The 26,882-nt window shown below is 41.7% G+C and overlaps 1 protein-coding gene across 6 annotated transcripts in view; it reads right to left on the reverse strand.

The window, feature by feature from the left end:
- Positions 1–26,882, reverse strand: part of wu:fj29h11 (uncharacterized) — a 68,001-nt gene that overhangs the window by 19,817 nt on the left and 21,302 nt on the right. For 4 of the 6 annotated variants that reach the window (XM_027289305.1, XM_019271046.2, XM_027289303.1 and 1 more), the window contains exons 21-47: positions 26,649–26,826; positions 26,076–26,202; positions 25,828–25,947; positions 25,242–25,392; positions 25,021–25,133; positions 24,053–24,203; positions 23,641–23,889; positions 22,734–22,946; positions 20,597–20,778; positions 20,308–20,491; positions 18,973–19,115; positions 17,006–17,187; positions 13,947–14,206; positions 13,586–13,823; positions 13,313–13,496; positions 11,825–11,951; positions 11,552–11,635; positions 9,793–9,978; positions 9,370–9,644; positions 8,504–8,646; positions 6,661–6,745; positions 5,621–5,735; positions 3,710–3,841; positions 3,356–3,628; positions 2,135–2,252; positions 1,859–2,012; positions 1,013–1,775 (exon numbers count right to left, since the gene is read on the reverse strand). In XM_027289305.1, coding sequence (XP_027145106.1) covers positions 1,362–1,775; positions 1,859–2,012; positions 2,135–2,252; positions 3,356–3,628; positions 3,710–3,841; positions 5,621–5,735; positions 6,661–6,745; positions 8,504–8,646; positions 9,370–9,644; positions 9,793–9,978; positions 11,552–11,635; positions 11,825–11,951; positions 13,313–13,496; positions 13,586–13,823; positions 13,947–14,206; positions 17,006–17,187; positions 18,973–19,115; positions 20,308–20,491; positions 20,597–20,778; positions 22,734–22,946; positions 23,641–23,889; positions 24,053–24,203; positions 25,021–25,133; positions 25,242–25,392; positions 25,828–25,947; positions 26,076–26,202; positions 26,649–26,826 — 4,781 coding nt within the window. In that variant the 3' untranslated portion in view covers positions 1,013–1,361. Of the gene's footprint in view, positions 1–1,012; positions 1,776–1,858; positions 2,013–2,134; positions 2,253–3,355; positions 3,629–3,709; positions 3,842–5,620; positions 5,736–6,660; positions 6,746–8,477; positions 8,647–9,369; positions 9,645–9,792; positions 9,979–11,551; positions 11,636–11,824; positions 11,952–13,312; positions 13,497–13,585; positions 13,824–13,946; positions 14,207–17,005; positions 17,188–18,972; positions 19,116–20,307; positions 20,492–20,596; positions 20,779–22,733; positions 22,947–23,640; positions 23,890–24,052; positions 24,204–25,020; positions 25,134–25,241; positions 25,393–25,827; positions 25,948–26,075; positions 26,203–26,648; positions 26,827–26,882 lie in introns of those variants that run through there. The other 2 variants (XM_027289304.1, XM_027289307.1) reach the window with 2 other exon arrangements.

Here is a 26,882-nt window from a genome sequence, read left to right on the forward strand (position 1 = left end):
AAGCTGCACCTGAATGCTACATAAGTGCAATACAGAAGGGGCATCTGTGCAGCGCAAGAGGGGTCCCACTTCTAATATAAATGTGCTTTTTTTGTGGAAAAACAAATATCACCTGGTAGTCATCTCTGTGCTGTCTCATGACTGTGGCTCAGTATGAGTCTGACAAACACTGCAGCAACTTCACACTGTCTGAAGATGTTTGTTCCTTTCCCTCTATTAGGACATTATACAGTATTATTCCTATGGAATGTATTATCTGATACTAGATTTTAAACAAATAGCCTGTAGGTATTTTTCATGAGCTCTCGCTGCATTGTCTATTTACAGATTGACACTAAAGTGTTTGTTCTGACCAGAGAAGCTGCAGCTGGCTCATTTCATATATTTAGTCTCTGTGACACATTACCCATGACTGATTCTTTGTAGAAAACAGCCCTCTGGTTACCAAGTGGTTGCATCACAGGATGAAAATAGGGAGGTGCTGTCCCCGGAGGCTGTTTTGGATCTCTCCACCAACACTCATCACATGGATAATAAGTGTCCTGTTTTGCAAAGATTATCATCCTACGGCGAGGCTGTGGCTCTGACAGTGAGGTTCAAGGACCAACTGGGGTCCGTCAGAGTGGTTCCACCAGGGTAAAGTCAGAAATTCAGTGGTTCTTTGGTTCAGGCTTGAACTGGGCAGTGAGTCAGACGGCCTTTACTTTGAGGAATAATAACTGTTTCAAGAAAAGCTTTGTACGATGAGCGGATAGAGCCGTGCGAGCATCATAGAGATGTTCCGTTTGCGAAGTACAGCCTGTTCACTGTGACAGTGTAATTACCAGGAATGATGGGAGCCCGTGAGGGACCCTGTCCAGTCAGCTTCAGCTTCCACTTGATTTAACTTAAACCTCTGCTATAATTGCTTCATCTGTCAGTGAGGTTAAGGTGACAGAATTCGTTGTTGCTAATGACGTATTAGAACCTTCTGTAATCTTGTTTAAGGAATAAAAACAAGTCTGTTCACATATAGTCAAACTGTTACAGACAGAAAAAGGCTTTTATTTCAAAGGAATGCCAGAGTAAATGTGAGGTAGGGGGGGGGTAAAAAAAGGTTAAAAACATTCAGTATATCCACTGAACACTCACTAAAAAACACAGGACACTGTGTATAGTTTGTTGCCAATAAAAATATCAAGTGACAAAGGAATGTGCTCATTGTTCTCAGTAGCAGGTAAAATAATAGACAGCAGGTTGGACACAGATTAAAAGAACTAAAATCAGTGCAGTTAGGAATAACTTTAAAAGGCAGATGAATGTTTGGCGTGTCAGTGGTGTGGGTTAATATAGTGCAAATATCTCCACAAATGTACAAAGACTCATACAAACAGATAAAGTGCCAGGTCTTTGGTGTGGAGATGCTGCGCCAGGTTCTGAATGCGACACAGGCGAACGTTCTGGGCGTCTCCTGCACTGTACACTCGGAATATGTGATATCGCTCCTTCTCTTTCAGTGCAAAGTCCAGCTCGTTGGCAGAGAGGTGGATGAATGACTTCTCTTTCTTTATAGTCGACTTCACCTCCACATACACCACCCCCGGCCCTCCCGCGGCTTCGAAGGTGAGCCTGAAGTCGTACGGCTGGCCACTCTCTCCGCTCTGATTGCACCACAGGACGTGCGCGGGTCGTCCGGGCTCACCGCTGTCTCTCCAGTGGCACAGGAAGGAGTTAACCAGCTGCTCCCCCCACTCGCCGATTGCTGCCACGTCTCCTATGTCGTCGGACAACACCACCTACACAAGCACACAGCACAGTTTAAAAAACCTTTCTGACGTTCCACGGCTGAGAAATGACCACATGTGGTGAATGTACTGACTGTAGTGGGTCTCTGGCAGGTCAGCGCCATGTCCTCCAGTGTGGCGTGTCCATTCCACTGAGGGAAGTCCAGGTTCAGAGGAGGACGCTGACTCTCTGCGGTGGCTGCAGCCCCCTGGAAGGTACTGGACAGCACCATGGCATCAGGGATGGCGCTGATAGAGAGACATAAGAAGGATGAGTTTGGGGTTATGTGCTGAGTTACAGTAAAAATCAACATTAGTTTTCAACATTTGTTTTTGAGATTTTGGGGGGGAAATGAGGAGAAGAAGCCTACAGGCTGTTTGGAGCCGGTTGCTCGTTGGCCGTCTCAGCAGGCTGTGCAGATGGAGGTTTGGGAGCTGCGAGGCTTTCCTCTCTGTCAGACTCAGCGGTTTCACTCTGTTGACTGCGTTCTGTCGGTGACAGATGAGACCAAATGGAAGAATTGAACACAGGATGTTCTGTGCATGTGATTATGGCATGTTTGAAATCTTTGGCACAGGTTTTTATGTGTGCCACTGTGTCTTTTTCACAGAGCTTCAGAATGTTTTTAATGAACCAAAACATATTGATGCAACACACTCAGAAATCTAAACTAGACCTGTTTTATTAAACTTCATCTGTGAAATGCTGCCAAGATAAAATGAAAATAATATCTGTCAATATTCATTTCACAGCTCCTGAATGTTAACATAGTGTGGTGCTCCTCTCATAGAACATCCCAGAGTTGATTATTAAACACTGAAGTTTAACAAACTTGTAAACACTTGTAGTTCTGTCCTATCCTTAACTAGTATAGTATCTGTATTATCTGCTGACTGACAAATACGTAACATTTAGGGAGCTAAAACATCTTAAGGTGAGTTAAAGCGGCACTAATTCTCTTTTTGGCTATTTGTAGACAACAAAACAAGTTGAAAACACAACATAGATATAGCTATTATGGCTAAAATGCTGGTTCCTAAATTATGGAACATGGTACACCACCTCTCTCTCTATAGTGGTACTTGAAGGGAATTCATTTAAGAATTGACCTAAAACACATTTTATTATCAAAATACTACAATATTTAGAATAAAAATTAACTAGAAGTTAAAACTATGAGATCACCTGAATGTAATTTTTTTAAGTTAAGCATTTCCATTTCCTTATTTTGTTAGATAAATTTAGCTAAATGCTAAACTAGCTTCACTAGCTCGTCGCTAACTTGCCGTCTATCTGCTCTAGCTGCTGGGCAGGTGGCGTATAGTTGGTTTACTGACACTTATTGAAAACAACTGCCTGCTGTTTGTGGGCCAGAAAACCAAAACAATGAGCTAAAAGACACTAATAAGCTCTGTAGCGCTGATTACTGATTATTACTACATGTGACACATTAATTAGTTCTGCTGTGAATACAAAACTATTGATTAGTGCAGCTTCAAATTAAATATTCAGTTCGCAGCTTACAGGATTTTCTAAGTAACTTTAAACCAGTATAAACATTGGCAGCAGGAGTTTGTTTCTTGAATATAACCTGGAGGTGGTGGTGCGTTGGAGGTCACAGCAGCTGGTTTAGGTTGGACAGGATGGCTGAGGACTCTCTGAAGGACAGGCTGGTCTGTAGGTCTGCTGCTCCTGAGCGGCTGGTTTGCCTCGTGTATGCTGCTGCTGCTGCTAGCTGGCTGCAGCGGACTCTGGCTGCTTTCTCTGTGGGCGACGTCCTTCTCCGGGTCTCTGTTTTTTGGCCCAGCGGGAGGCGGCCACATCTTCATGACGGCATCTACCGCGCCACTGTCTGCTTGAACTGCTGGTGCACAGAAATTGTGGGAAATTAGAAATGTACTGTGAGGAAGTGTCCACGCTCAAATGACCGTCCTTCTAAATGTACCTGTGCGACTGGCTCCAGTGTTCAGTATGGATGCCCGAGGAGGCCAACAAATCAGCGTCTGTTCCCCATCCTGCTGTGCGGGACGAGGTGGCTCCTCTTGGGTGCTGGTGGAGGAGTAACTCCTTGATAGCACTGAAGCAAAACATTTTTCATTTAGCTCAAACCAAAATGAGAAGAAGAAAAGATAAAAGCAGTAAAACACCAATCATATATGAGCCCGTTTTATGCCATAAAAACAGATTTGTGATGATGAAAAAGCCTTTTGATCATATTAATCCTTGATATGTGTGTGTGAGAGAGGGAGACAGAAAGTGTGTGCGCGTGTGTGTGTGTGTGCTCTTTGCTGCAGTGAGGGATCTGCTCCTCTCGCTCTTTGAGCCCTGGCAACAGCTGCTCTTTTATGTCACCGCACACAACAGCGAACAAACCCAAATTAGCATATGTGAGAAACACACCAGTTATTTTTATGTGTGCCTGTGTGTGTGTGTAAGTAGAGTGTGTGTGTGCAGGGCTGAGAAGAAAAAACACTGAATATTATGAAATGATAATGGAAAACGGGGCAATTGTCACAGGGAGAACCAGAGAAAAAGCAGATGTAAGATGTCTTTCTGACTTTCACACAGACGCGTTGTTAGAATTCATCTCATGCTCCACTCAGATTTCCGACTTAAATGCTGATGTTCTGCGTCACGCTGTCGTTCTTACACACTTTAACACTGCATGTACGTATCCTCCAATGTGTTTTTAACAGCATTAACACCGGTGTGGACGTGTTAATGGAAGTGGTGCAAAGAGTCTCTCCACACATTTCTGACCTCCCTGTCCCAAAAACAGCTGGACACTGTAGTCAGAAACATCCCAACTCGGAACATTAGGATGTTTTGTGAGTGCATCAAAGCCTCATATGTCTCTGTGCCATTCAGCTTCTTTTATGTCCAAAAACACATCAATGAGTCCACACTGTTGCACTGGCTGACACAAGCTTTACCACAAACTCACACACTATATTCTTTTTTGACACTAAGCTGGAAATATTTTCTTTGCCGCACCATGTATTAATCCGCTGCTGAAAATAGTCCACAACAAATGCAGCATTTCCTCCTGTTTGAGTAATGTTTTACAGATTAAAACTGTCAAACGCAGTTTGTTGATGATAGCATATATAATGAATAGACTGTAGAATCTTAAAACACAGAAATGAGTTCACATTTTTGCACTTTTCCTTGACCTCGTCTTGAAGCGTGTTGGGTTTTTGAAATGGTTCGATGCTTGAAAAAAGGTCTGAGAGACTTTCAAATTTTGTTCTACAACATGAAATATGTCAGTAAATTCCCACCTTTGTAAATCCTGAAGCTTCAACGTGTCTTTAAAAAAGGTGGTAGCTGACAAGTGACTGAGGTACAGAGGTTGTCAGGGATGTTAAATAATGGTTTTTTGTTGAACCGGTTGACGCTTATGTCCACAAGTGGCACTTACAGAATAACCAGTAAACGACAGGCACTATATATATATATATATACATCTATAATCTATATATAATATATATAGATATATATATATATCATCTATCTCTATCTTCTATCCCTGTCTCCCCTATCTCTCCTCATCTACCTTCTTTCACTTTCCTTGATACATACAGCCAGTTCTTTTAAATATGACCTTATTAGAGACTTTTATACTTTTTGTGCAGCACAAAAGAGTCACATAGTCAGTGTACTGACATTAGAGAATGTTATCCACCATAAACTACTGGTCATATCGGAATGAGTCAGGCTGCTGCAGTAAAACCCCTGAGTGTGCTCAGCATGGGGCTGTTTAAACTCTGAACAAGAACTTTATTCTATTTCTTCTGTTAAAAGTTACATCGTCCTGCTTTAAGTGTAGTGATGAAGTTTGTGGGACTGTGCGTACCTCTCTCCAAGCTCATATCTGGTTTGGGGGGCTCTGGGACCTCCCACACCTCCTCATCGCTGGGCAGTTCTCTGATGTCCTCCTTGAGCAAGAATCTCTTTAGGGATTCTGAGTCCTGCAGACACAAACACAGTGAATGAATGCGTGATGACAACATGCAGGACGGGTGAGGTCTAATCTCGATGTAGGATATTATGTTTGTTTTTGATTCAAAAATAATGGAAATTCATGATTTGGACTATACTGAGGATTAACAATCGGGGAAAAAACTCCTGAATATCTGAGCTGAGTAGATTTGGGATTCTCCTTCCAGACTCTTTCTCCAACAGAGGAAGTGGCAAAGTTCCTAACCTTGTCAAAGTCTCATCTCATTAAAATGTTGGTGACCTAATTAACACGTACAGGCGGAGACTGTTTGATCAATTCCCGGCAATAATCTAAAAGTTAAAGTAATAAGCGGCTATAATAAGTTGAGAGGCAGATCTGGAAGTATTTTCCCCTTAGCCTTTCATCATCATCTGAATCAGGCTGACTCCAGTGTATTAAAGCGTGTTATGCCTCAGAATCACATCATTAAAATCTTTAATCAAACAGCCAAAAATTCAATTTTATTTACTTTGGCAAATCCAGGCACAGAATTTAAATCAAGCTGTTGTGTCTTCTGCAGATTTTAATATCGATTATATAATGCAGCACAGTTCTGCTGCACATCCAAAAGAAGCTGCTGCACCAGGCAGAGTGTTCAATAGCGAGGGGTAAAGTTCAGGCCTGATGTGAGCCCTGTTAACCTTTTCACTCTCTCACTTTGGAGCCTGTGCTGCTGCACTGCTCCACTGAGATGAGAGCAAGTTGCCATGTAATGTAAACGTGACTCCCTCCGGGGGAAACGGCCTATTAGTTCTAGCTATGGTCAGCTCTGCGGTGGCGGTGGTGGTGGTGAAAGTGTGTAAGTGTGATAGAAAAGTCAGAGAACGACAGTGTGACCGTGAGTGAGGATGTGGACGAGTGATCAATGTCTGAAGGGATCATATATCACTTACGCCAAGTGAGGTTATCAGGCCAGTCAGGAAAGGCATCAGCTCTTTCCTGTGGCTGCTCTCTGTGCAGAACATTTTCACCAGCTCCCTGCAACACACACACACACGCACACACATACACATACACACACACAGACAGGCACGCACGCACGCACGCACGCACACACACACACACACACACACACACACACACAGGATTAGGCTTGCGTGATGAAAAAGTTGGATTTATTGTGGAGGGGTCACATCTGGTAGAGATCTGCTTAGGTAAGTTTTAATATTGCACTGGTATTGATTTAATATCGATACCAGTGCAAACAGGACACCAGAGGTTTGGTTCCAAAATAAAATCATGAACAATTTAATTAAAGAATAAAAAACAATATTATGACTCTGACCAGACCTTCAGGCACTCGACACTTTTAACAGACACACAGATGCTAAAATCTGCTCTTCGTAAATCTCATTCATAGTAATCGCTTTACTTTCGTCCTAAAGATGTAACCTGACCCAACAAGCAATGTAACCAATAAGAAGTCAAGATTTGATGAAAAATAGCCATTCCTCTTCTGTTGTTCAACTTACAACATAAACCATCTCATCTTGAAGTTACAACAACTTTTATTTTGTCACATAGTTTAGATTCTATCATTTGTAACAAACACCTTCATACTGACTCTGGCCACTTAGTGTTGGATCCATTGTGTTATGTTGACAATACTGAGATGCAGTTTATTGCAAGGAAGCAAGAAAATCTATTCTGTTTTTCTTTTCCATCTTTGTTAAAACAATATCCCCTTTTCATAAATTTCATCATTTCAGTTTGAGTTGAGTTTATTTTTGCAACAAAAAGATAGATTAAAAGAATCTGCTGTGGAGTTCAGAGAAAAGGATCCAAACAGTTTCCAGTTTGAGACTCAAGATGAGGCCGATGAAGAAAAACACTGAACTGCTCCAGTGAAGCATTGTAGGAAAAAGTTCTCTGTAAACTTTGCCTAATTTAACAGAAGTTAAGTAATGAGATCAGATATTAGGAATTAGTTGGACAACAGAAATGAGTGTTGTGACTCCTTAGACTGTATGCTTCCCACACACACACACACACACACACACACACACACACACACACACACACACACACACACACACACACACTCTGATGGAGGCAGATGGCCGTCAACCGTAATAGAAAATAACAAAACTGTTAAAAATCCCATTAGATTAGATTAGTTTTGTTTCTGTGTTTATATTCAGTTTGCAGCTGGGTTGTCCATTCACAATGACAGCACAAAATATATCATTGTTTTTTAGATCAGTCAGTTCCCAATATGAGAGTATCAACCCCCACTTAAGGTCATCAAAGGTGTGTGCAAAAATAATGCAATATTTTGAATTTAAGAGAAAATTAAGAGTAATGCTAAAAGTATATACAACGTACTGTTCTGTTTTGGTTTCAACCAACACCTCATACAGTATATATCTGTCTCTTTAGCCGCTAAATGCTTCCTGTTAGCCAGCTTGTTGCTAACTTTCCCTGTACAGTTAGTTTATTCAAGCTTTGTACTAAAAACAGTGACTGTACTGGGAAGCTGTTTTTGGCTGAAAACAATACTGATGACATTAGCGATCCATAAAACCAAAACAATGAGCTGAAAGATGGTAAAACGCCCCATGAATGAGGCGATAATTATCTGTGGGTTCATCAATACAAGCAACCTTTCACACATACATTTCATACATTTGTTCGTGTAAAAGGATTAAAACTGATAATATCAACTTCATGTCCCCAAATTCTGCTCCCAATCTCTCTCTCTCTCTCTCACACACACACACACACACACACACACACCTGCAGATATCCAGCTTGGCTGAGAGGTGATCTTTCTGGATGTAAAGCTCCTTCATGTCCTTCAGCAGGCAGATCACATCCTGCAGCTCCACCACCTCACTGTCGTCAACATCCAGCTGGTAGCGAATGTACAGCTTACCCACCTGTAACCAATCAGACAGCGGCTTGAATTGGACGTACAGCGAGTTCCTGATGACATCATGTTTGTGCTTTGTCCTCACTTTTTGTGCCAAGAGCCCAAGACTGCGTACTTCATAATAACTTTTGCTTTATTCTGCTTACACTGACTCTTCCTCTTCCTTCCTGTTACTTTCCTCAGCTAGAATGATCTGATTTTGTACACTGTGATAGCTTACAATTATACAGACTGTAATAAACAGTGATATTAATTATGCAGGTTTAAGGTGGAGCAAGTGTGCGTGAACCAGAGTGTTTTTTTTCCAACAGGCAACACAACGTTCAACTTGTTGAACACTGCTGATGCACGGTGCAGGTTAAGACATCTTCATTTGGAAGAACTGAACCAATCACTTCCAGTTAGAAAATGCTGTAAAGGTGTTTGTCACACAGTAATGAAGAAGAATGTATATTTTTAAGATCAGGGAGAGACAGAGTACTGATGAGAACGCTGAGTGGAAATCAGGACTGTCACATCATCAGAAAGCAGAATGCCTGTGAAAGGCAATTCCTGCACTTGCTGCATAATGAGCTCCTTCCTCAGTAAATTAGGTGGTAATTAGACACAAAGTGCAAATTAAATGACAAACTCACTGCAAATTTGCCCTGTGCTTTCACTCAACAGAGCAACAGGGACGAAGACTAAAAAGGAATGTAGTTTTACCACCAACAATGTGTGATCTTCTGACCTGTCCGAAGTAAAGTCTCTTGATTTTCTCTCCGATGTTGTTGTCAATCAGCTCTGAGTAGACTTCAGACAGCTCGTCATGGTGGTAGAGGAACCTCTGGATGTAAGGTATGACGGAGCGCACCATGGCCTGCATAGGCGGGCAGGGTCTCAGGTTCTCAGTCTGAGGCTCGGTCTTGACACACTCGGACAGCTGACGGATCCCACAGATCTCCAGGAACAAAAATCGGTCCTTCTCGTTAAAGGTAGATACGACGTTAGCTTGGTCTCTCAGTACTGAAACGCAAGTATGCAACAATTGTCAGGAACTGCACTTCAATTACAGTTGTGCAGATTTGTGCATAATTCCTATTGGGTATCAAAAAGTAATCAAGTAGTAATCTAACATGAACCATATGTAGAAAGAACTGTAGCAGCAGCGTACCAATGTTCCCAGTCTTGCTCCTGCGAAGAGTCTTCTTCTCTGCTGGTGGCAGGTTGAGCAGACAGACCTGCTTGTGAGGTTTAAAGATCTTTTCCAGGTCTTTGTTGTCAGTGATCATGGGTTTGCGAGCCAGGCTCACCCAGCAGTTATCCTTGGTGGGGAAGACCCTCTTATCAGACACCATACCTGAACACAAGGCAAAAAGGACAGCGAGGGTCAGCTGAAGGCTTTTGTGTTCGGACATTTATTGTGCAATTAATTGGAAGCAATCATAAAACTCCACATCAGTTGCCCCACAAAGCAGAACCTCAAAACTTCTGTAGACTTTGCTACATTTAGTATAAGAAATACTCATAAACTGTCAAGAAATGAAATATTCTGACACCGGTCCTCCTCACTAAACAGAAAAACACAACCGTACACCTTCTGTTTCTCCCTTTTACTGAACCAGCCACATTTCCAGAGGCCTTAAACACACCGTATGTATTCTTGATGCTGGTAAATGAGTTCAGACTTCTGTCTCTGAGAACTCACACACACCTTCAGACGAGCCCCTGATCACATTAGCACTGTAGCTCACTCTGCTGCTGCTATGTCTCCAAACGCGTGCACTGCAGACAGTACAGCTTCTGCTTTCAGTCTCCAGTGTAAAGTAATTCCAGACTGCAGCAACTAATTCCTCCCAGCTGCTTTCACAACATGTGCCGCCCTGACAGGTGGTGGATGATGCTTGTTTGCAGCAAATACTTTGCAGTAAACAGTCATATCGATAGATTAATCTTTTTCACTCTACCTCTCTTTAAAAAAGACAAAAGTATGTTTATCATAGAGGCTATGGGGGTCTTTAGAGAGAGACAGCAGGTCAACAGTATACATAGAAGTGCTATATATCATCTGAAAATGGAAACCTTCTAGTCATAAATGCAACCATTTTTGAGCAGAGATAAATAATCCTTCCAAAGTGTCACATTAAGACACAGAGGGACACCATAGAAAAAAATTCATGCTGTGATTTGGCCTCAAAAACTGTTTCTGTAAAAATAACATTTCCCCAAATGACTTGCTCAGAAACCTGCTTATTGTTACTATAATGCACGTAGGAAAGCCATACATCCTCTGAACGGCCTCTGTCTTCAGTTCATTTTTGTACAGTTTCATGAGGCTGATTACGTGATCAGAGGTCACAAGAGCTCATTGTATACAGTGAGCTCAAGTTTAAAAAAATGCTCTCATTGCAGTGAAATGGCTACTATGGGGACTAACATCATCGCAGAGTCTTTCAGGCTTTTAAGCCATACCCAATTTATACAATTTCAATACTGTTTGAGGACCCAGAAATATTCAAATATGTTGTCACGATGAAGCTATTTGCCTTTCAGTGTTTTCCTCTTGTTCATCCTCTCCCTCATGTTTCTGTCTGTCCCTTTTTGGTGTGTGTGCTCTGCTGGGTGTGGCCTCTGATTCCCTCTCACCTGCCTGTTCGCATCACTGCCTGTAACTCATCATCCAATTAACCAGTGTAGCATATTCAACCCTCTGCACTCCACCAGTTTGTGCTTGATCTCGTTTTAGTGATTCTCTACTGACCTTGATTTCCCTGTATCTCAGGATCTCTACCAGCTATGTCCACCCTGCCTTGTTATACACACCTGCCTCTAGATTTCTGCCACCAGAGCCCTCAACCACATGGATCTTTTTACCATCAGATGGCCACTCCTCCCTGCACCATTCCACTCACTGTTTGTACTGAATTACTCACCCTTCAAGGTGGAGCAGTAACCATGATCGAGTCTGGGCTGGAAGTTTTCCTGGTCACCAGATACTGGAATTGTACACTTTTGAGCTGTTGAAAATAGAAATATTATATTATATTACAAAGTCAGTGAACAGAGGGAGGACGTAATAAGTCAAGAGGAAAAAGGCAGTTGTTGAGCAGAGCGATATTCTGCTGCAGACAGATGGGACATACAGAGTGAGGAAATATGTGAGCGGCTGAATGAGAAACTCAACAAAAGAGTCTAAATGTCCTTACCAAGTTTGGCATAGAGCACCGACACATCCTGCAGCACTTCAGCAGTTGGTATGGGAGACGACGAACAGATCAGTTCCAACAAGCCGACGTACTGATTCATGTTAGGACTGTGATCCACATTTAGTAGCTATACATGAAATCACACATGCATGTGTACATTAGTGATGGTGGAGTCTGGTCTCAGAAACGGCTACAAACAGAAGTCAGTTTATTAAAACAACCGCAAAGTGTCTTTATAGTAAAATCATGTCCCACCTACATTCCAGGAACCTACAATTATCTCCTTCATATCTGAATATAAATGACAGGTGACTGACAATACATCCTCAACAATACATTATTCCATGTAAGTAACTGACATTAAAGGTAACTGACTGGTCTGTGATTGTCAAATCATAGCTTATCAACCATAATCAGGCACAGCAGGCCTGTCAAGCTTTGGATTTCTTCGCAGGCTGAGGCGGTAGGATGGGGTTGTAGTAAAAGAGCTACTCAGTGGAGTATTTGTGTAAGTCTTTCAAAAACCAAAAACAACAGAGTAAAAGTGGAACAAATGGGTTAAACTGTGTGTTTATCTGCTCTAACGTAAGCTGCAACCATTAGCACGTTCCGCCAACTAGCTTACTTAATAAAGTAGCATTACTTCCACGGACATAGACTTGCCTATGACTAGCACATCCACTGTGTTGAAACTGGTCCTGGATGCCAGTATGTTAGTTAGTTATGTAACTATATCTTTTATAGATACAGCTCTAATATTAGCAGCTCTGTCTTGGACCTTTAAGTTTACACTTCAGCAGCCCCAGAAAGCATTAAAATCTTTTTGTTTGGGGCATGCAGCTTTAGCCTCAGTCTTTTAGCATTAGCCCTATATCATGTACAGTATGCTTCTATGAAGTGTTTTACAACTTTCTTGTTCTAAAATAAGTCAGCTGGAAATATTAAGGCAGACACATCGTTTTCAACCAACGCACAGAGCTAACGCTAGCTTTATTACTTCAACCTTCAGCCAACCTCAGAACCCGGTTGGTTATTGTCTGATAACAACTTAGCCAGTGTTACGGGGCTTCTGGTGTAGCCAGTGGATATCCTGGGCCAAGACCTACTCTGCAGTTCAATTAGCAACTTGATACACAAGAATGGTGTAACAGATATATTTGTGCTAATCTCTATGAACAGATAATATCTGCATTTGAATGCAAAAAACAAATAAAAAGCTCAATCATCTTCAGATGATAGCTGATGGATTTACAGTTTTGTATTTCAGCCAATGTGTTCTTTCCATACAGACTTTTTACTCGCATGCTAACAAAGCCCATTGAAGCATGATTGGTCAATACTTGGGCTTGGACTACAAACAGGAACTAGAATGCTTCTGATGCCAAAATCTTGGTCCCTACAGATTCTGCATTCATATGCAGGAAATGACATGAGTAAAGTGACAAAACCGGAGACATGGGATCAGAAAAATGTAAAAGAGCAGCGTACTCTGGTGAAGAAGATCTTCATGCCATCCAGTGGGGTGTAGAAGGGAGCCAGGACCTTGGGTTCCTGAACAGGGCTGTCTGGATTGTGAGTCAGCAACCTATAGCGCTGGAACATGCCTGTCGTGTCATTCCAGCACACCTCCTTCAGATGGTAGAAACGTCCTGAACACCAGTCACCATTTCTCCTGGGGAGGGGTGATGGCAAAGTTTGACTTGTGGTGTCTAAATTTAGACAAGAATCTAAAAAGATTTGCTGATACAGCTGACGACGTACCTGTTGTACTCTACGAAAACAGCAGGGGTATGCTGGAACAGCTCCTTCAGGCTGTTCTGGGGACAGTTCTCATGCAGATAGCTGTAGACGTTGTGGATGTGCTGCACTGTGGAAGTGAATTGCGCCCCCTCCAACTCATCATCAGGTAGTCTCTGCTCATGGTTCTCTGCTTCTGGTTTGACACACCACTTCTTCAGGTAGTTAATCAGAGCATCCACTGAGATAGTTTGTCTCATTCCTAAAAGAGGGAAAAGACAGTGACAGACAGATTGTCTCTTATGTAACTGGCTCAAAATAATCTGCAGCAATTATAGAATAACCAGGACAACAGAGATCTACACCACAGCAGACACATTTTTACCTAGAGCTTGGGTAAACCTGCTGGGGTCTATGTCCACGTAAGACACATGAGTCCCCAGGAGCCCTTTGACCTCAGGTGAGCTCAAGTAGACGGAGCTTGGACGGAGGTAGATTTTCTCTTGCTGTTCTCCTTCCAGCGGGCGGTATGCTGGCACCCATTCAAGGCAACGCAAGAAGTGGTAGAAGGAGGATGTGGTGCTTTTGATTTCTTGTCCATCACTGTCAATCACCTTAGCTGTTAGGTACTGAGAGTAGCAGTGTCTGGAAGAATGGGAAAGATGATTACAGTGGAAGTCACTGACTAAGATGCCAGGAAATAATGTTTCTTCAACAAGATACATTTAATATTTGATCATATATGATTAGAATTCATGGATGACAGCCTCTGCAGTTGTAGCTCAGTGATTTTAATGCTCAACAAAGTGGCGGGATGACCTACATTCCTCTGCAGCTCTGCACGTGCTAAATGGTCAGAGTTAAATGCACTGAGAAATTCTTATCTACACTCTAAAGAAAAATCAAATTGTGTCAAATTGACCATTACAATAGATGACAGTTGCGCTCCACATGCGCCTGCAGACCGATGGTTAATAAAAGGTATAGATTTTGTTACAAAGCAATGTCAGAATAGTTGTTGTACATAGATTATATTAATGTTTTGGATATGAAATTTAACACTATGGAAATTTCATCTGACACACATTAGAGAGATTAGCCAGGTCACAGCAGTGTGCAAGAAAAAGAACCATGTTTTACACAGCAGTAAAAAATATTAAAGCAACTTAAAAGATTACTTTTAAAGTTACTATTATGGTGTCTGTAAAACACCACTGACAGATTAGCCCAAATCAAGTGGACTATGTTGGAAGCAGCCACTAATTCTTAAGCGGGCCTGTTATATTCACAAACTTGTGTTCATTTTTCATTATTAATCTAATCACTGATAATTTTGTTTGCTGATGACATTACACTTTTTTTAACCAGAATTTCTCCTGTAGGATGAATACACCCTTGCAGTTCATCATCCCAAATTCAGCAGCTCCATTGCTTTCCAGATGTACACATCACATGTCAAGTCTTATCAAATCTTGTCAAATATCATCTTGTGATTGCATGATTATGCCATGGATTATGGCAAAAAGAACAACAGATTATTTTGATATGGACAATGTTAAGGTTATAATTATTTATCATGATTATTCATTGATTTTTTTAATTGCACTTTACTTTCACATTTAAATAAAGAGAGCACTGCTTTCACCTTGTAAAAAGTAATCTTTGCATCAACATAAGACAAAATATAAATAAAATGTTTATTAATAAACGGTTTAGCAGCCAATAGTTTTCATTCCTTTTAGTGTAGTATGAACATCTTGCTTGAGAGAGGTAATCCATCATGAAAATAATTGATATTTTTCCAGTTGTGTCTTATGTTATCTTTGTGTGATAAGGCAGCTGCAACTGATCTGAGTTATCTGCAGGTGGATTAGAGTGCTGGTGGTACTGTAGAACAGGTGAGGTGAACAGTGGAAAGCATAACGTGAACAGCAGCAGTGTAAAACTCTGCAGTGTGCTTTGGGAAAATGGTTGTCAGTGATGTGAAGTATAAATGATAAATGATGCAAAAACGATGGTGTGTTAATTATTCATCATCACTGTGATATAAAAAGGTGACTGCTAGGAAGCGACCTAATTCAACCTTTAACTCCTGTACTGCAATTGTACTGGCAGTATGCACCGTTCATTAGTATGTGAACTCAGGTGACCTCCTAACTTGAGCTGCTGTCCTCTGTTCACACACATCTATAACAGTAACTCACGAGATGACTAAATCCGGATGAATTAATCTCCACACTGATCTCCAGGGAGCTCAAACAATAGGCTGGTGCTGGTTTTTTTTCTCTGAGGGAGAAAATAATATGTCAACAGTCAAACAATGTCCTCACTTCATCCCAGTAAACACTTAATGGTCAGAGTGGAACTGATCCTGACTAACCCTAAAGCCATTAACCTAGCCACCTCTAGCCATTAGTTTCTCCAACACATCTGATACCCAGTGACTGCACCTGCTCATGGATTTAAGCAAAAAGTCAAATCATATTCCCGTTTGCAATTTGTGAAACTTGTTACAGGTTATGTTTCTTATATAATAGAATGAATAACTCAATTACACACACATAACCATGTTCTCTATGCAGTGTTTTACTGGAGGATGACTTGAAACAGCTGCTTTTGCCAAGCTTGTCTCTTGATTTACTGTTTCAAATAATCAACCATCTACACCTACATCTACATAACTTTATCATACCAACAGCACCAGGAATAAATAACAATCAGTGAAACTTTTGCAGCCTTGTGACAAGTTTCAGCCTGATGGCGAGCTCGCACCTTTCTGCTACCACACTGCTAATAATAAAAGGGAAGCTCAGTTTCAGAGTTTTCAGATTTGTTATATATGTTATAATTTCGTCATACAAACCAAAAACTTCTTATTGAGAAACATTACAGAGTAACTCACTGTTACCATGTAACACCCAACGACATGTACACCTGAGCGGTAACCACAGTAACTCACTGTACCAGAGGGGAGGGATAAACGCTGAATGAAGCCAGAGCATTTAAAAATAGTTAATTGTGTGAGTCTCGGTCATTGCGTGAGAGCTAGCAGCTCCTGAGCCAGTCAGTCAACTTAACACCATACAAAGTGTGGAGTGAACAACACTGAAAGTCGCAGTGAACATGTGGCCCCCCCTCTAGTAGTTATGGCCCTAAACTAAACTGCATAGAGCACTTATGCCAGTGACCGGCCCTGAGCCATCTTTCATTAAAAGCAAGTCCATGCTAGCTTAGCAGCTAAACCTTAGTGCTGATGCTCTGTGATTAGATCCTGGCCTGGTGTGGGTCACACACACGTACACTGTAGAAAATACACTAGTGATGAAGGAATGACGTAAATCTGTCGTACCGACGAAGAACTTAAATCCATGCACCTGCTTCTCGAGTCTTCCACTGGACAGAATATGACCTGTGAGGAGAAATAAGTAAGTGAGTGCATGTTACCCAGTATCCCAGTTGGTTGCCAGCAACTTCAGCAAGGTCATTCTCTGCTGAAGGAGCAGGGAGTCAGGCAGCTGGGCTGTGGCCAGTGCATGAAACTCCTCACAGGGGTAGTCATCGAGCACACAGTCCTCCCTTGGATTCCGGTGCCACGATGCACTTTCTGCTGACCAGGGACCAGAGTCCTGGAGGAAGAGGAGGAGGAAGAAGAAAGGAAGGTAGAAAAGAGACTGTTATTACTATAACATATCATGAAGCCTTTAAGCTGCTGTCACATCACATGTGGATTCACTGCACTTTCTTGTTAGCTGCATCGTACACAGAGCTACGTGGGAGCAACAGCGTGAAAAACTCTGATGGAAATAGAGAAGGGTAATGCAGGGTAGCGCATCTATTTCCTGCTAGCTGCTGTAACTCTCGGCTTCGGAGCTGAATGTTACTTCTGAACCAGACCCTGGCACATTACCCACTGCTGTTGTCCAGTGTGATTGACTCTGCTGACAGCGCTGTCAGCAGCACGGCAGGAGAGACGCTCTGCAGTGCGTTAAGATTTTATACCAGGACAGTTCTCTGACAGTGTGGAAATCTTGATATTTCTGCATCACACATGATAAACTAAAGCATTAAATGGTGAGTCTGTGAGTAAAATATGAGACTCACATAGGCTAAATTGACACTCATTGGATAGCGGAGTGAATAATACATTTCTTATAGTTGGAGGTTAGGCAAGAAGAGAAAACATCAGTGAGTTAACCACAGCTGCCTCGACTAGTGTTAAGTTCAGAATCAGAATCAGAATCAATTTTATTCGCTATGCAAATTTACACCAACACAGAATTTACTGTGGCAGGGTTGAGCATACACACATATATGGAAAAGAAAAGATAAACTAGTATAGAAATAAAAATAAAAAAGGGGTAAAAAATATAGAATATGGAGGGGAATGGATATGTACTGTACAGTACAGAAGTGCAAATCAGTGTCATAAAGTGTCATGTGCAAAGTTCAGTGCGATTGCTGGGTGGGGGCGGAGTTTACATATGCTGTGTGATTTCTGTGTTTGACCACATTAGTTTCAAACTAACTTTAGTTGCCGAGGATTGAGCAAGCAGTAGACATCAACTCCTGTGTTCTACAAGGCAAAAATTACAGTTTGAATGAAATCTGGTGGCCTTGAAGAGAGCAATTATATATGTTGCAGTTTACCGTCTGAAATGGCTGTCTGACAGCACGTTAAGTTGGTGAAATACACTTCCATGCTGGTTCACCTGTCTGTGACCCCGTGGGTAACACACTGACCTCAGACAATCCCACTTCAAATAACCTAAACTATCCCTTTACGAATAAAACTAAAGACGTTCCCTTGTGTTTTCACCACTGTAAATACATTTTCTCTCTCCTGATCAGCTTCTCAACACATCAATGTGTTTTAACTGCAGTGTTGACCATAATAATCTAAATTCTATATTTATCCATATTACATAAAGGCAGCATAGGTCACACAATGACAGTGATAGTGTCATGGTGAATCCACATACTTTGCTGTGGCCCAGGCTAAAACAGGCATCAGGAATGTGAGACCTGCACAGCCCCAGCTCTGTCTGTGACACGTCTCTTCAGTCACCTGCTCTTTCTGCTTATCTTCAAAGCAGCTATTGATCCCTCTAGTCCCAGTGTGACTCATAATGGTAAATATCTTCATCCTTTAATCACTACCTTCATCGTGGTGATGAGTCACAGTTAGTTTGCCATGCAGCGTGTTTCAGGAATATTGCGCTTTGCCTCTGGTGTCTATGCAACCAGTAAATATTGAGTCCTTACACATCACATTCAGAGCCCTTCATCATCTGAGCCCACAGGTGGGGCTGTCATGACCTCGGTCTGGTCTGATATATAATTTTGTTTTTGCCGCATGAGTACAGTGTGATCCCTAAATAGTTGAAGTAACAATTCAGGGATGTCCTACTCACCAGTTCTTTGGCGGTGAGGGTTTGTCGCTCTTTGCGGATGATGAGACCGTCTCTGACTCCCAGTCGGCTGAACAGCTCTCTCCATCCCGCTACATCGCCGTCGGTCTGTACGTAGCAGGGACTCAACAAGACCCAATCGTAGCCTGGTGGAGGAATAAGAAAAAACAATTTAAAAAAATACTGTAGAGGAGACATGTATCTAGTGAAGAGCAAACAGGAGATGAGACGATCAAAGACAGAGAGGAACTGAAGGACTTAAATCATGGAATGATTGTTTCATTAACTGGCAGCCTTACAACTAGTAAAAGCTATGTTACGCTTGATCAGCTGTAATATGCTATACTTACACTGACATACACCTGACAGTCACATATATCATGTTTTCTATTAGCCCTAAAAATGGACCCTGCTTCTTCTCAGCAGCGTCACATTTATTTGTTTTCCCCCAGTCTCACTCTTCATGCCTAAACCTAACCAACACAATCCAATGAGTCATGTGTGCTGTGCTGGCATTGAGCAACATCCAAGAAGAGAAGCTATGTTACTGGCTACCAGCCCATTTAGAATTTCAATATAATATAGTATGTAAGAATATACGGTTGTAAAGTGTAAAGTTTTTTTTTTTTTAATCTTTTATAGTTTATCTATTTGAGTAGAAAAAAGCTGTGCTGTCATCAAGCAAACTTTCCAAAATGGGAACTTAAATGTCCTTAATCCATAAAAAGAATAAATGTATGTGGCTGATAGATGTAAGTATTTAATAAGAATAGTTATTGGATACTCAAAATTAAATAAACAAAAACATTGTCACGGTCTCCCTAGTTGGCTGTTATACTTCTATTAAAAAACTCTGATGTGTTTAAATGGGCAGAAGATCAGAAACATAGTAAAGAGAACATTAGTTTGTGTATTCAGCCCCTCTCCCTTTTTCAAAGTGGAGGCCAAGTGTTCTGATCCATTTTCCACTCCACTACCACTTACATAACACACACACACACACACACACACACACACACACACACACACACACTACTTTGTTCAATACTCAGGCATTTCATGCTTTCATTAACCCTGACAATGGAAGCAAACCCTCACATAATCACAAGCTACTTTCCTCACAAATGAAAATATGTCCCCAGAAGGAAACAGGAGACGGCAGCTTGGGACAGTAATGCAGAAGTTTTGGTGATAGTTTTGGATAATTTAGCCGGCTTTCTTTGACCAACATGGATGCTGAACAATACCTCCAGACGTACAAGGCACATGCTGAATTTCATCAACGTTTTTTACAAACACAGTGTGTGTGTGTGTGTATGTTGGTGGGTTTGTCCGTACCAGGCAGTTGCTTTGTCAGATTAATGTTGCCGTACTCTTCAGAGAAATGCACCCTTTCATTGGCCGGGCACAGCAGACCCCTGCTGGTGAGGACGGGTACTACCATGTCCGAGTACTCCTGGCTGGAGGAGGAATGCTGCTTGATGAAAACCAAGTAGCTCACCACGACTGCCTCGGACTTTGACTGGGGGTGGAATCGGTGGAGAACGACAATAAAAGAAAAAGAAAACAAAGAGACATTAGTGTTTTACTGTATTGTAAAATAAGGTAATTTCTCTGATCATGGTACCTTCCACTTGTTGTTCTGTAATGAAGGGTAGATGTGCTGCTCCAGCAACTCCTGAGGCTCCAGTTCATGAACTCCAAGTCTCCTCAGCAGCTCCCGAACCTGCTGACTCTCCAGAGGCTCCACACAGCTCAGCAGAGAGGGGTGAACTACGTTTACATCCTTGTACAATGCAGACAGAGGTCCTGTGTGTGGTGAGATGACAAATGAGAGGAAAGCTACATTAACAACATGATAAAGATGGTGATTTTAACCTAAATATACCAAAATATGCGTGACCAAAAACCTCCTTTGACATGCTTTTCTACATTCTGAGACTGGCATCTGAACCGTTTCCCCACTGATCTCTGTACTGTTCAATATTTCAGAAGAACACTGTGTTTATCTCAGCTGGCTCTGTGAAGCGATCACACACATCTCTGTCCGCTTGACTTGACCTTTAAGCAGAGCCTGAGGTTTGTGCTGAATAAGGTTCACTCAAACTACATTCACTGACCTGAAAACCAGCTGAAAACCAGCAGAGTCAAGACTTCAATCCCACTCATACTATACTGCCAACTTTCATTTCATAATGTTCTTCTTCTGGTCTCAGTGTCAGATATACTTATGTTAAATGATGGAATTTACCTGCTGCCCCAACAGAGGAGTGACTGTGTGAAACCTTACTGTTCTCTATCATGCATACCTGAATGAAGACATTTTATCACTCCATAAAAAAACAGCCGTAAACTTTCCACTTTCCACATTAAGTGAAATCTACAGATATAAATAGAAAAATGTAAGTAAAACAAATACCTAGATGTGGATTTTCCTTCCACTAGTCTCAAACAACCCATGTTATTGAAGCTAAACAGCTAAGAAAATCTTAATGTTTCGTCGGTTGTGTCTCACCACAGGTAAAGCAGATTTGCGCCTCTGAGTTACTTCTAAAGGCACTTACATCAGCTGCTTACATCAGAGTGTGAAAATCAATTATTCATGCTTTCCATTCTAAACCTCTGCTTTGGGTTCTGTCTCTGGATGTGATGACGCACAACACGGGCGGCGTGCCTCCGCTTTTGTCTGTGTTCTGATACGAGTGGCTGTATGTCTGCTTATTCTTAGACAGAGGTTAAAGCTTGTCGTACAGCTACCACGCTGTCCTCAACATCCGTGAGTGTGCAGGCACAGGGCTGCGCAGGATCTGTATTTAGGATGCCTCAGAAGTCGCAAAAAATATATATATATATATATTTTTTTACAGCTCGAATTACCACCTCAGTTTTTTGAGTGTCTTGGTATAAATGTACCAAATAATCCAATGTGCTATTTTTATTCGTCTCATAAATTCACACCAACATTTTCGGTTTCACTGCTGAGCTTTGTGAGCACAGCCGGGAAACGTTACTTCTCACTGTCACCAGGGTGATACTTATTTATCTATTTTTGTTTTTCTCAATCCGTTGATCACATTTTTGGAAACTGGAAACCCGTGTGGAAATCTGTACCGCCCTATTTTCCCACTGCTTTTCTTCTTCTGTGTTTTGTTGTTGTTGTCATGGTTGATTTAGCACTGTGCAATCAGGAAGAAACATGCATAACCATAAGTTCTTTGCAGGTGCCGGGTAATAATTATCCACACAAAAAGACAAACCATACACACACACACAATGCTGCCTTCTTTAATTCTACATGCCACTGTACTCTGTATATTGGATCTATTTTTAGTGATGTTGCAGTGTTTTGAGGTCTCAGCAGTTCATTTGGAGAGAGATTCGAGTCCCCAAGCTATGAAAATTAAACCTAAGTTGTATACATAGTAGTTTTATTTGAAATCTGCGCACACACACACAGACACACACACACACACACACACTCACTCATATATACAGGTATGGCTGAAATGTTGCCATGTAAAATAAAACTGGGAACAACGTTATATTTTCTTCTCTTTGATTTATGTCTTTTTAAAACCAACAGCATCTTCATAAATATGTTAATTATCTGTCAATACTTGGCCTTTTCAGATCGAGACACCCCAATTAAATCAAGCACACACACTTCCATTGTCATGGTAGTAGGGAGAGGTGCACTCTTAATAAAAGAAAGCATCTGAGATGTCCACTACCACTGCCACTACCACAGAAAATAGGAAAATTACCTGTCTGAGCTTGAGCTTTCTTCTTTTTGGTCTTGTTCTCTTCCATTGGAAAGAACACTCCCTCTCCATTTAGTGCCACCATCCGTCCGTTAGCCAAGGGGATTATGGGTAGATCCCTGAGGGTTTGCAAGATGGAGTCTGCCTCTCCGTAGCCGTGCTCCATAGCTCGGAAGTTGCAAACCAGCAGCCTGGCCAGCTGATGCAGGCCACTGTCTAGAAGGCAGTGGGGTTGGTGTTGAAAACGTAAATGGCATTGAAATGAGTGTTCAAAACGACAAAATGAAGAGGTGTGTGTATGAATACACACCTGTCAAAGCAGAGCAGTTAAGTTTAAACATTTTAAAAGAATGACTGATGAAGTTCTATTATTTATATCCTATTATTTTCATGAATTATTTTATCTTCTACTGTTTTTATTAGCAAAAACAGTCCCAGCATGATGGTTTAAGCATAGCCAGATATACCAACAAGGTCAATAATGATGGAAATAACAGCAGTGCGTTAGTTAGCAGATATATATGTGTATATCAGCCACTATACATGTGTTCACATATTATATGGATGTAATAAGTGACATTTTGTGGCTAAAGGCTCCAAAATCTCACCAGAGTATCTGATGCTATCACGGATGTTTGGATGTTTCTGTCATTAAGTGGGATTATTATGCTCTGATAATGTGGACTACCAAAAATGGATTTAAAAGGGTTTCCTCCTTTAAATGTGATGCTGTAAGCTGTTGTGTTGGCAGTAAACACTGCCTTTTAATGCATCTGAGCTGCTGTCAAATCCCTGTCATTCACAGCCTCTCGTGGTATCAGTATACGTGTAATTATGGCACATTGGTCTTGTTGCATTCTGCCAGCAGATATCGACTTGACTTAGCATCAGATTTCTCTCTTCTACACACCTGAATTGATGCCTTCCACTCTCATCAGTTCCTTGGCCATGGCTGTGGTTACCGTAGAAACATCAGATCCCCGCAGGTATTGGACTCCTAGGTGCGTGAGCAGGGAGGTGGGCAGGGAGTTGCTCAAACCCGGATGGAGATAAGACAGAGACAGATGCCTTTCAAGCTCCTCTCCGCCAATCACGTCACGGATCACAGCGTCGTGACAGACGGCCACTTGGGATGGCAGCTTGTACACAACCTTACCATCTGGGAGAGAAAATGTGGATTCATGGGGTGAGACACAATACTTTACAATACAATACTTCAATCACGAGCAAGCTGAGTGCAGAGCCTCGGCATACCAGTAATATTTTTTGTTTTGTGTGTGTTGTTTTTTTTGTTTGATTTCAAATGTGTGTGTGAGTAACACCTGAGCTGAGTGTAGGCAGGAAGGGCTTGCCCTTGAGCAGCTGAATAATCTGCCCAGCAACTGGCTTGAAGAAGTCCAACACCTCGTCAGGCAGGGGGATAAACTGCAGGAACTGGCACAGGCCCTTCAGACCCCTGAACTCTGGGTGATTCTGGACGAAGGAGAATACAGATACTAAACACGACAGCCATGTAATAATAAGTGCTATTTGTTATTATTGTTTTATGTTTTGGACATCGTATACTTGAAGCAGTGAAGTACTAGTCGCATATAATCATGCGACAGTTGTAGAGGGAGGATAGATTTAGCTCCACCAGATCCACCAACGGGGAACAACAGATGAGAAAAGTTTGGATTGCTTTGAGCAACAAAAGAGAACAAGATGTCACTTTGGACTTTCTTAACACAACACTTTCAACATGTTTCCTGTTGCCCTGATTAAGTCGACATTATTTCCATTAGTATAGACTTATGTGACACTCACCAATATGCTCTTTTGAGCTTTTGAGTTCTGAGCTTCTTTTCTAACAAAACAGTGTTTTTATTTGCTTAATATTTTAATTTATTTTTCACTGTTTAGCTGACATCACTAAATTCCAGCACTTCCTGCCTGGCTGCTTCACATTAAAAGGCCCTGAAAACATGATTTCAGAATCATCCTACATGAATATGAAACAATCTACTGAAGTTGTTTAAACAGGGCAGTGCTGAGTTTCATTAATGGTAGCATAAGATCACTCTTGATCTACAGAGTACAGGTAATTTCATTCCTCTGCTACAATTTTTTTTTTTAACCTTAATTAATATATTCTATCTGTCATCGTCAGTTGCATGCTTTGTATCACTAGCTTGCTGTGTTGTTCTTTGTTGTATTTGTAAATGATCAGGTTCTTTTCTTGCAGGGTTCATTAGCGTAACATCTTATTTCATTTGTTTTGTTAGTGATTTTCCCCACGGCATCATCTTACAGTGAAGACATCCATGGCCTGGAGGAAGAGCTGAGGTATCTCAGAGCGAAGCCACTGGTTCCATGAGCTGTCTCTGTCAACGTCTTCCCGAGAGGAAGGGATGTCAAAGTCACCTGGAGAAGAATTATTATTATTGAGTGAGATTTATACTTTGTTACATAAACTGAGCGAGTTTTTCTTCCATACATTCACAGTTTTATAATTCTAAACTCAGTTCTCACCTTGGATGATGAAACGGAAGCCGAAGCTGCGAAGGGGCAGGTAAGCAAACACAGGTTGTTTCTGTGGCTGGCATACAGTGTCACTTTCTGTGATGTTGCCATCAAGCTGGAACGCTAGGGCAAGCTCGGTGGACTCGACATCCTCTTTGATCTGGAGGAGAGGAAGATCACTGTCAAAATAGATTCGAAGGCTCACAAACAAGCTCTCCCTATATTTCCTCTTGCTCACTTTCATCTCCTCTCTTACATAACCTAACTGCAGGTAGCTGCCTGGGAAATGATAGAAGAAAGGTGACTGAAGAAGAAGAAAGAGTAGCAGGGATTATATAGTTTTTTTCACATATTCCTGCTTGATGTGAGAATCAAAAGACTTCCTGATGAGTGAGTTTCGACAATATCTGGCAAGTTGACGAGAGGGAAAGACCTTTACAGAAGTACATTTTCAAAGCGCAAAGCCACAGTGAATTTCAAGTGACTGGAGGATAGAACCAGATGTCATCTTCTTGTTCTGAAATCTAGATATGATATGAATGCCTGAGAATGAAGCAACACATTGAGATTTGAATGTTAAGTGTGTGTGTGTTACCTTCCTGGGCTGCACTGTAGTTTTGACCACTAGCCAGCGCTCGATGCCCTCAGTGTGCTCCACCTCTAACATGTTGTGACTCAGGTCTTTACGGGTCATCGTCACAAGGCGCTTCTCACTCTGCAGAAATATGTATTGGAATAATAGGTGATCCTTCGTGATTTGCTTTATGTATGAAAATGACACCCACTATGCATGTTTTCATACGGGAATGTGAGCAGATGTGTAAGAGCAAGTGCAAGAGTTACCTGATTGTAGATGGTGATGGAGCGCAGGCGGTGCAGGAACAGCAGCAGGGAGGGGTGCACGTCATGAAACAGGTTCCTGGTCTGATGGCTCTCGGACCGCAGAGGAAGGCAGATCTTAGTGGTCCAGCTGATAAGAGAACATATTCACATTTCAAAATCATTTGAAAGCCCCTGCTTCAAGTATTATGCAAGGCATGTTTTGCACCTGTACACTGACAATATAGGACTAAACTATGAAATCAACCTTGTGGCCATAAATTGGGGAATTTCTGGAGCAAGGACGTTCTCTTGTGCATATCGTAGAATTCTAAGCACTCGATGTAGTAAAAAGCTCACTTTAATGTTAAAATATGATATCTGTGTTATACATAGGCCTGTCTTACAGAAGACATTTTGACATGTCGCAGTAGGAAAAGCACAAGTCTGTCAGGTGACTGTCATAACTTAGTGGGACACTTGAACAGAACAGAACAGAGCCATTGTTAATGTTAATAGCAACACCTGTGGTTTTCCTGCTATGAAAATTCTGAATGTCTGCTGTGAAAAAAGTCTTCTGTTTATCACTTATCCAACCTGTGCGGATTCACGTCCGTCAGCTGGCTGTCCAGATGCCTCTCGTCTTCAGCCCAGTGGGGGAGGATGTATCCCATGGGGCCGCACATCTTGTCGAAGCGCAAGTGGAAGCCATTGGAGTGGATCTCAGGACAGTCTGTGACTTTAAACACTGACTTGAAACCAATGCCCTTTTGTCCTGTGAGCAGTGGAGGAGCATTAACAGGCCACGTTCAGACAAAGTCACATTTTCTA

Source organism: Larimichthys crocea, chromosome XVI, assembly GCF_000972845.2.
Source record: "Larimichthys crocea isolate SSNF chromosome XVI, L_crocea_2.0, whole genome shotgun sequence".
NCBI lineage: Eukaryota > Metazoa > Chordata > Actinopteri > Sciaenidae > Larimichthys > Larimichthys crocea.